The sequence below is a fragment of the Trachymyrmex cornetzi genome, unplaced genomic scaffold (genome assembly GCF_001594075.2).
Source record: "Trachymyrmex cornetzi isolate Tcor2-1 unplaced genomic scaffold, Tcor1.1 scaffold840, whole genome shotgun sequence".
In the NCBI taxonomy this organism is placed as follows: domain Eukaryota; kingdom Metazoa; phylum Arthropoda; class Insecta; order Hymenoptera; family Formicidae; genus Trachymyrmex; species Trachymyrmex cornetzi.
Genome location: NW_017300181.1, coordinates 324,966 through 334,651, shown reverse-complemented (window position 1 = coordinate 334,651; position 9,686 = coordinate 324,966). Strand labels below are relative to the sequence as shown.

Here is a 9,686-nt window from a genome sequence, read left to right as displayed (position 1 = left end):
GGGGGGGTAGTAAAGAGAAATCGAGAAAAAAGGGAAGTATGACGGTAAATAAATGTCACTTCTTAGGGAGTGAATCAGTACAATATCGGAATCAGTACAATGCCGTAAACAAGAAACATATTATGTTAGCAGTGCCATGCCAGAGAAGTGTAATAATATCGTGGCGAGAAGGTCGAGACTCGCGCGAAATTCACAGTTTTCACAATGTTTTCTTTTTTCACAGGAGACAGCATCACTAGACAGCATGAGAAACCATTGCTCTACTACGTAAACTACCAGTGTAGAATGAGTGGAGACCCGAGCGATGTATGTATCACGAGCATGTAAATCGCGGATTCCTTCGTTTTTATTTCACCCTGCTGGTCTGTTCGGATCTATTTCACCAAAAATAGAATTAATTTTTTTAGCAATAGTTTATTTAAAAATAAAATAATTTCTCGCTGGTATATTATGACTTCGTCTAGAATGTATTTTTTCTGCATTTTTTAAAGCCTTTTAATTATCATATTGAATCAAACGATATGATTGTATAATAATTTTAAACAGACTACTAATAGGATTAATATTATGTAATTTCTCAAGAAACCTATAAAAAATCTGGAGTTCTGAAGAATCACTTCAGCATAGAATATATGCTGAAGCGACTTCACGAAATAACTGTTTCGTTATTCTTTCTGCAGAGCTGCTCGAATCTCAAAAAAGACACAGTGAATCCTCCCGCGGTCCGGACAGAAAAATTCGGATGCAAAAATCAGTCAAGAGAATTTTAAGCATATTAAATTTTCATCTTTTTTCATACTATTCTCTTATTCTTGAGTAGCGTCATCCATTTGTGAGTAACCGTGCAGTTTTGATATCTTTACGTTTCTTAAAATATCACATCCAATTTTTCGTGTTCGACATAAATGAGGAAAATGTTGATATATTACGGGTATATATTTGCTGATACATATGCGTAATTAACGATTTGCATCCCGAAATCTTATGTAAAAAATAGCTTTTGCAAGTCATACGAGATACGTTCTACAGATTACGAATACAGATCGACTCTCAATGAATTAACGCCTTACTTGCGATTTAGAATTCTCTTAATCTCATTCCATTGAAAGATAAAATAAAAGAAAGAAATCAGAGGACACAGAATTTACTTTCGAATAAAGATAGATAGCCGAGATGTTTGTCATCGATTTTTGATGAAATCGACAGCACGCTTTTTTTTATCACGATTCGATCATATGTCGAATGAATTAGTAACGGTAACGACAGTTTCGGTAAAACGAGCTTCTCAAAGAGCTTTTTCAGTCGCGACTGAGAGATACAGTGTGTAAAACGTGAAAGCTGTAAATGATGATCGTGACGCAATGACTTTGTGTACGAACTTTTATGTACGAGTGATTAGGCTATATAGATATATATATAGTTGCATTGTGTGTGCATCGAACATCGCTCTCTACAAGTTGCACTAAACACTACTTACAAATATTTTATCTAAACGATATACAATATATAAAGTATATTTTGTGTCGGATTTTTTATCAATGCGGCAAACACTGTTCTGCATTTCATCGTTCATTACTGGATACCTGGAGAGGTATCGGCTTTACGATATACATGTCATATCATTACGGAGAGATATATATATGCGTGTATATATATATATATTACAACTAACACCGATCGATCGTAGAAAAGACAGTAAGGATAGACAGAGCAGATCAGTGAGTTCGAATGCAATTTAAGAATGTAGGTAGATATATATAGTATAATGGTATATATAATAATAATATATACGGCCAAAAGTAATGGTGAAAATAAATAAGCATCTCCGGAACACGGCCAACATTGAGTATATAGTCATATACTGAATTTATATAACAAACAATGACTTATTTTGATTTGATACCTCGAAATCCTGTTTACCCAGCCGTAGGGCAATGTCGATGGACGGGACAAGAAAACAGAAAACAGAAAAACAGAAAATTAAAATCTTTGGTAACAGCAGTTATCCACTCAGTCATAGAATATGTATAGCATATATATATAGAAAGAGAGAGAGAAGAGAGATACAGCTGTACACGATGATATTACAGCTACGCTTTTATCACCTAACGTCATGGCCAAATCGATAAACAGCAAAGGTATATTCATTGTTCAAGGACCATCTCAAAAGTTCCCCAAGCTGAGAAAAGTCTATCATTCTGATTACCCGAATCGAATGCTCGGATTCCGGGTATAATGTCCTACGGGTATTTCGTCATTCGCGCGAGATTCTGTCAATGTATGATATATAACGATAGCCGCGAGCGTTTATCGGTCGCGGTTCGGTCGCGGTAGAATAAGTAGCCGGTAAACAGCAATTTGTGTAACGTCCGCGATTTTGTTGCATCATCTTTCTTTTCTTTGTATTTTTTTCTCTCTCGTCTCGAACGCGAATAGACTTTCCTCGCGCATGACCACGACAGATAAAGAAGTTGTTAGACTTATGGAAAAAATAGAATAGCATCCAACATTCAATACAAATGATAAGATATAGGAGTATAATGTTCAAAAGACAGTCTGTATATATATTTATATATAATATAAATGTAATGGATATATAAATATGTAATATATATAATTATATATAATACAGATAAAAAGTCTGCAACTGCACATCGAGCTTCCATGCAAGAAAACATTGATTAATATAACGCCTGTGAACACAATATTATCCAGTAAAAATAACCGAGAGGATATCGGAACCGAAATTATATCAAGTAAATCTCATACGGGAACGATCGCGATTAAACGGAACTCTCGATTAATGAAATACCGTGAAATACTTAATGACGAGCAGAACAATTGTTTTTCTCGTTAAAGAGTTGTATATGGATGTATGCGACGCGTTATATGTATGTATGTGTATGCATCTGGAGATGATCTGATTCCTGATAGGATCCACTTACTGCGTTTATTCGTAATTTGTAAATTTTTACATTATTTGTAAATTTTCTTAAAAACTACCATCCATTTACATCATAATTTTTTTATTCAAATTAAAATATGCATTTTAAATATTACTAAAAAAAGATTGAAAAGATTGAAGATTCTTTAACAAATGGATCATATTTCGAACTCAGATGCGCAAATAAAGAATGCCTCAGCTCAAGCGTGCTTTCTCTTTTAGTTAAAGATTCATAAATTAATTTTGAGCTAATTTTTCGCTATTAAGAACTTTTTTACATAAGATATCTCAAGTTTGATTCCAAGTTTGAAAATTAAATTCGAATTGCCATATTAACGGAATCTAGAGTTAAGGAAATCTTCCATTGTCTATTGTATATAATTTGTAAAATAACACATTGATACTTTCATGACGAAAACTTGACTCATCAGTCAAACAAAATCTATATAGTTAAAAAAAAGAGAAACACGATTGATTGTAACATTCTGTAAATGTATTATGCTGCGTAGTTATGCTGTAGTGTTCCTTTTCGAAGTGTGTAAGATGTTTATTTCTATATCTCTTCATTTCTTCCGTAGAATCTCTCTAGTTTCGTACCGATATGTGTCTTTGCAAGTGTGAATTCTCGCGGATTTCTTTGTAAATCAACAAAATAACTTTCGCACGGATTTTAGAATGTATATTGGGTTGAAAGTTCGCCAGTTAAACCACCTGACGAGCCCGACTTGTCCTTCCACATAGACGCGATGAATCACGTACAAAGATACAAATCAATTAAGCAGATCGTAGTGGCTAGCAGTGGGAGATAATATTGAGTGGTCCTTGCATCAATGCAATAATGAAAAAAAAACATAGAGAAAGAGAAAAAGAGGAAGAGATCGATGATTAAGAGAACATGTGGTCAAAAAGACAGTGGTTGAACGACGACGAGGTTTTCAATCCTACTAAAGCAACAACGTTGACGTTTTCTTTTTTTTAATTTAATTAATCAATGCCTCCTTTTAAGTACTATTTAATATCGGATTGCCCGTTCAACGTTACGAGACGAGTATCAAAGCTAGCATTAATGTCACCTCAGATCGCGATCATTGAGCCAAAACAAAGGATATTTTTTTTCTACAACTCAGTCTCGTTGTAGTATAATACATTCTCTAACGTATAATTAATCTCGCTGAAATAAATGCATTATTATATGCATTGACACGTCGTAAAAAATAAATGATACAGCTAGAAATTGATAGCTAGAAAGATCGTAATGTAATATAATTGAGACGTGGAGTACGGTCGAAGGTATAAGGTGATACGTAATCCTCAAACCAAAATTCTCAATAAATATGTACGATCCAACATGATACAAACAATTGAACGTAGAATGTAAGAGGGGTATATAGATATAGAAATATGCGCAATCCTCGAAAAAAAGAGAGAGAGAAAGAAAGAGAAAGTGAGAAGGAGAGTCGAGCTCTCGATTCTTTCTGATAACAGCGTAAGGAATGTGTGGCTTTTACGCGAGTGCGAGTCATACCTTGCTATTCGCGAAGAGGAGACCGACGCCTTCCATGCAGACCTGCAGAAGTCCGCCCTCGCCCGTTCGCATATCCTGCACCGGAAACTCACCGCCGAGCTCGTTCGCCACGTTCACGCCTCGTCCGCGAGCTGCTGCCTTCTCCATTGCATCCTTAATGCAGTAGTACACGTCCTTACACTGGAAGAAACGATCGTTGACGTTTATTTATCGTCAAAAGTGTGCAGCACGCAGCTCTAATTGATCTCGACTGTTCGCCCATCAATCAATTTGGAATTCATGGTTATTTTCTCCAAATTGTCTAAAACTTTACGAGATTGCGCCTATAATCGTCTGCAATCACATTTGTAATTCTTCAATCTGCAATCTGAGTCTTCAGTTCAATTTCTTTTACTGTTCCTAGGTTTTCAAAGAGTTACAATAGACCGTGCCTGAATGTCGTTGATGGATTCAAAGAGATCCGCCCCTCCCCCTCCCCCAAAGCCTATTATTATTAGACTTTCAAAGAATGTGAAAAAATTCAATGGTTATTTTTCAATATTTTCATTATATTACTAAATTTTTTTCTCAATTATTTTAAGACTTTACTCTCCTTTATTTTGAAGAAATTTAAGAATGAAATTTTGTTTGTGCCAAAAAAAATTCAGATTGCATTTTTGCAACCGTTATGCGACAGAACGGAACATTTCTTTTTCATTTAATTTTCGTTATTTGAATTTCCCTTGTTCGATTTTTCTGAGGATTCTTCCTACCTTCTTAGTATAATACTTGTGTAACTTAGTATCGCCGCCACTCTTCTTCCACAAACATAGAACCTTATTTTTCGGACTGTAGGTCATGTTGACCACGCGCTCATACCACCATCGCTCGACTATTACGCCGTTCACCGATCTCAGCACAAGGCCATCGTGGCGAACCTCGAGGAAGCGCAGGTCGCCCTCGGCGTCGACCCCCGAGTGCACGGTGAACGATTGCCGGTGCATTTGCCGGGATGTTAAGGGCTTCAGGTCGATGTCGTTTCCGTGCTGTAGAAGAAGAAGGTCCACGTTCTTAGCGCGTCGCGATTGTTAACCGGTCGCTCGACCGATACTCACGAGGTTGTTTATTTGGTCGAGAAGTAGATTCAGTTCCTGGCTGTAGATGAGGCCGATGTGACTCTTGCCCAGCAGCCTGCGTACCTTCCGCTTCAGCTCGTTCTTATCAGCGTTTAACATCACCAGAACGGCGGTGAGATTGTGCAGCAAAGTGCACAGCAGTCTGTCCTCCTCGTGTTCCAATCTTCGTCTTTCGCTCTCACTTAAACTCTTGTATCTGTATCACGCCCGCAACGTGTTTTAATAATAATTAAAAAAAATTTTTATTATATTCATATATGTATACATATATGATTAATATATTCAACATTATACATATAAAACTTTTCAATTTCTAATTTTGAATCAATTGAAGAAGATTATGTGTGGCTATCTCCATAAGGAAAAATTGGTTTTGCTAAAATACTTAAAAATTTAGCTAAATATAGATCTGAAATTAATTTTCCAGACCATTAATTATGTAGAAAGTTCAAACTAATTGCTAGAATACTAAAACTTTTTGCAACATCACTCATCATACTTGAGATTTCTGCATAATTATTTTGATAATCCAACAAAATTATTTTTAGATATGTATCTAGCACTTTTAGATAATACAACAAAATTGTTCTTTTGATGTAATTTTCACTCGTTTTAGTTTGGTTATTTTTTACCTCTCTACCATTTCTCCGGGTCCTTGATCCATGCCCATCATGTCGCGTTCCTGCGAGACGGCGTCCAAAAAGGCGTCTTCCCAGAACTGCATTTCGTCCCATAGAGACGATCTGTCCTTCCCCACTAAACCTAGAGTGAAAATTGCGATAATAAAATGATAATAAAATATCGACGAGAAAATCGTCCATCTTTAGATATCACTTGTAAATTATTACATGCTTCTATTGTACCTTCAAAGAGATACGTTCTCGCAGTCTCCGGACTTGGTAACGTTGTGGTAGGTATTAAACTTCCACCGTGATACCGGAATCCGGTGCTTAAAGACGACTTGCTGGACCAGACGCTGCCGGAACGCTGTTTGCCCTGTCGAGGAAACTGAAATCACAGAACCGTGTAAGAGTGAAGTTAATAGCGTTTCAGAGATAATCTTTGATGATAAATCATGAAGACTTTAATGAAACAGTCCAAAATTATGACCAGTATTCATAGTCAATTCTTATGTTTAAGACCTTAAGTACAGTCTCAAGATTGCATAAATCGTATTAGCATCTTAAGACATTATTTATTTTAAGATGGTCTTAAAATAAAAACCGATTATGAATATTGGTCAATGTCTTCTATCAACATTCGTCGAGATTATAGAGATTAGAGCATTCCATCTAGCTAACTGCAATACGATGCCACCTTCTAAAGTCAAAGAGTAGCTCGCTTACACGCACGAAAATCACGGAAGAAACCTAGTAACATCACAAACAAGACATTGATTTTTTTTAATATGATAATAATTTAAATTACAGTGGAACGCGACATTGTTACCCTTCGATAATGATTCTCTATGCGATTTGTCAGCGTCCAGTGTTCCTGTCTGATGAATGCCGAGATATCGATGTAACTCGAGAATTCGAAACTACGAAAAGTTTCTGTTGTGCGATATAGATATATGTTACACATTCGAGTCAGTCTAAGGACTCTTTCTCCTAAAGAACGTGTTAACCGTTCAATTCAATTTGAAATTGTTAACGCGCGATTAACAGACATTCCAATGAGTTTTGCGTTGTCGGGCATTTATTTTACGGGAATGGACGGTGCTACTAGCGATGTGTGCGTTGCTCTCTACCAGATGTATCTAACAACTATGTAAGATTATATTAATTCAAGATAATTTACATTGCCTTGCTCGACCTCGCTATCAGACACGGTGCTTCGGAAGGAAGCTTGGTGCGCTTGCCGAAAAGCAGGATTAGTGATAATGCTACCTCCGTCAGTGGATAAAGCTTCGCTGCTCCCCGTTCCACCACCCCGCCCACTCTAAAAAAACACATGACAAAACACGTGTGCGTTGCATGTTACAATCGAAAACTGAGCATTTTTGTGATGCTTTTTTTCTTTCTTCACGTTTACTAGCTTTAAAAGGACCGTCAAAGAAACTGCCAGGCCGAATAATACATTCTCTAATAAAAAAAGAAAAGAAGTAGTATTTCTCGTCTGTTTTAGGACGGGGGGAGGAGATGTATTTTTACCAGTTTTAACAATTATATTGGTCGCGCCTGCAGGATCATTGCGACACCCACAAGTAGGACTACTAACCAACTTGAAATTTGAGCTTAGGATATCGAAATACATTTGTATATTTAAAAAATTCTTTCTACCTCCGAGTCGAATGAAGTGAGCTTGCTTAGAAATTTCCCTTTCTTTGTGAACATGTCCAGGAACATGTCCGTTGTCGATTGGCTTGTATCCCCCGCCGGTGGTGCCTGTGGCGCATCCAAATGCACTTGCGGTAGTTCTAATATTTTTAAAAAATAATTAATTACTAATTTTTGTGTATTTATTTTTGTATAATTGTATATTTATTTAAATTGTTGAGTTACATTTTTTTCATCAATTAATTCTATGTCCATTCCAAAATTAACAAGGTTATTTATATGAAATAATTAATCTTATTTATCGCGATAATATTGAATAATTAAAAACATTAAATATTAAAATTTTCAATAAAAAATATATCTTAATAAATTAAGAATTGATAGAAATTTTTTATCGATAGTGTACTCAAAGATGTACCCGATTTTTGCGTAGGATCCATGAAGTCAGGTTGATTCGGGGATTGCGGGGATTTTAGATTTTCTCTGCTACCGAATGGGCTAGACGCCTGCGAAATGAGAGCTTTCTTTCATCATCGAACAAATATACACATATACACATAATATAAAAGTATTTAAAAAATAAAAGATGAATTTTGAATTATGCTACATCAAAAGAGTGTTTTTTTTATTGTACCTGCGACATCAGAGAGCTGTCGAAGCCGCTACCTTCGGACAGATCTTTACTCCAGTAATGTGTGTGAGCGATTTCCATCAGTTGGAAGACAGACGCCATCCCGCCTAGTCCAAAATTATTATACGTATGCGCGAGACCGTGTGTTATTGCTTGAAGGCACTTTAACATTCCCTTATACACGGGCTTTGATATGGCCTGGTGAGGAATTAAAGCAGACACATAATAATCGAACAGTAATCTATTTATTTCGAGGCAGAAAAATGTCAAATAAGTTTAATAATAGTACTTGAGATAATCCCTATCTAATTAAGATATATTTAAAATTTACCACATCGTCAATGTGATCGTTCGGACTAATCTTCCTATTAAGACCCTTATTTAGCTTCGTTACAACTAAATCCCGATAATTTTCATCCTCCATTAATTTCTTTAATCTGTTCAATTTGAGCCAACCAACACCTTCGCCAGCCAACACTTGCGTCACCACCTACAAATTCCACCGAAAAACCGTAAAATTAAGCATGATTATTTGTTTTTAATATAACGTTTACGAATACTTGCATCATTTAAAAAGGCTTGATTGTCGCTATTTGTGCTGGAACGTTCTGCGTTTTGCATTCTTTGCGCGTCTTCTTGATTAACTTTGTGTGTAGAATGTTTTATTAATGAGGAACGCTCTACCAATCCTGTTTTTCCTACAATTGTTAATAAACGTTCGCGTTGTTCTGAATTTTATCTTTAAATGTAAGAATTTAATTAGAAATGGTTTGGTATTATCGTTTACCTTTAGGAAATGGTCCAAGAATTGGATTGGTCTTCTCTTTCGATTTCTGATTTTGTGGAAAGAAGCTACTGCCTCGATTGGAATTATTTTTACTACCTAGAAATCGAACAATTCAATATTTTTTAGAGTGTGCATTTATAATAATTTTTATAACCCATAGATTTTAATAAAAGATTTAATATCGAATAAAAAATATTTTTTTAAGAGACGGAGATAAAATTTGTTAATATTAACACTAACATATGTTTTGACATCATGTGTTTTAAATTCACATTATTATGGTATTGATATAAACACCAGGGATTTTAAATCCACATCGATATTTTTTAAAGTGCAGAATTTTATAAATTATAATATCTGGAGACACTGGTAGTGTCTCGGCGCTAAGCTGCGCGTAGCGACACT

At 35.7% G+C, this 9,686-nt stretch overlaps 1 protein-coding gene across 4 annotated transcripts in view; it reads right to left on the bottom strand.

Annotated features, from left to right (window-relative positions):
- The window catches only part of Rab3-GEF (Rab3 GDP-GTP exchange factor), a 38,414-nt gene that overhangs the window by 9,578 nt on the left and 19,150 nt on the right, over positions 1–9,686 (bottom strand). For 2 of the 4 annotated variants that reach the window (XM_018519760.1, XM_018519757.1), the window contains exons 17-29: positions 9,282–9,377; positions 9,059–9,192; positions 8,826–8,984; positions 8,498–8,692; positions 8,282–8,369; positions 7,867–8,003; positions 7,385–7,525; positions 6,448–6,592; positions 6,217–6,346; positions 5,564–5,780; positions 5,222–5,494; positions 4,470–4,649; positions 1,904–1,912 (exon numbers count right to left, since the gene is read on the bottom strand). In XM_018519760.1, the coding sequence (XP_018375262.1) occupies positions 1,904–1,912; positions 4,470–4,649; positions 5,222–5,494; positions 5,564–5,780; positions 6,217–6,346; positions 6,448–6,592; positions 7,385–7,525; positions 7,867–8,003; positions 8,282–8,369; positions 8,498–8,692; positions 8,826–8,984; positions 9,059–9,192; positions 9,282–9,377 (1,904 nt within the window). Of the gene's footprint in view, positions 1–1,903; positions 1,913–4,469; positions 4,650–5,221; positions 5,495–5,563; positions 5,781–6,216; positions 6,347–6,447; positions 6,593–7,384; positions 7,526–7,866; positions 8,004–8,281; positions 8,370–8,497; positions 8,693–8,825; positions 8,985–9,058; positions 9,199–9,281; positions 9,378–9,686 lie in introns of all 4 variants that reach the window. The other 2 variants (XM_018519758.1, XM_018519759.1) reach the window with 2 other exon arrangements.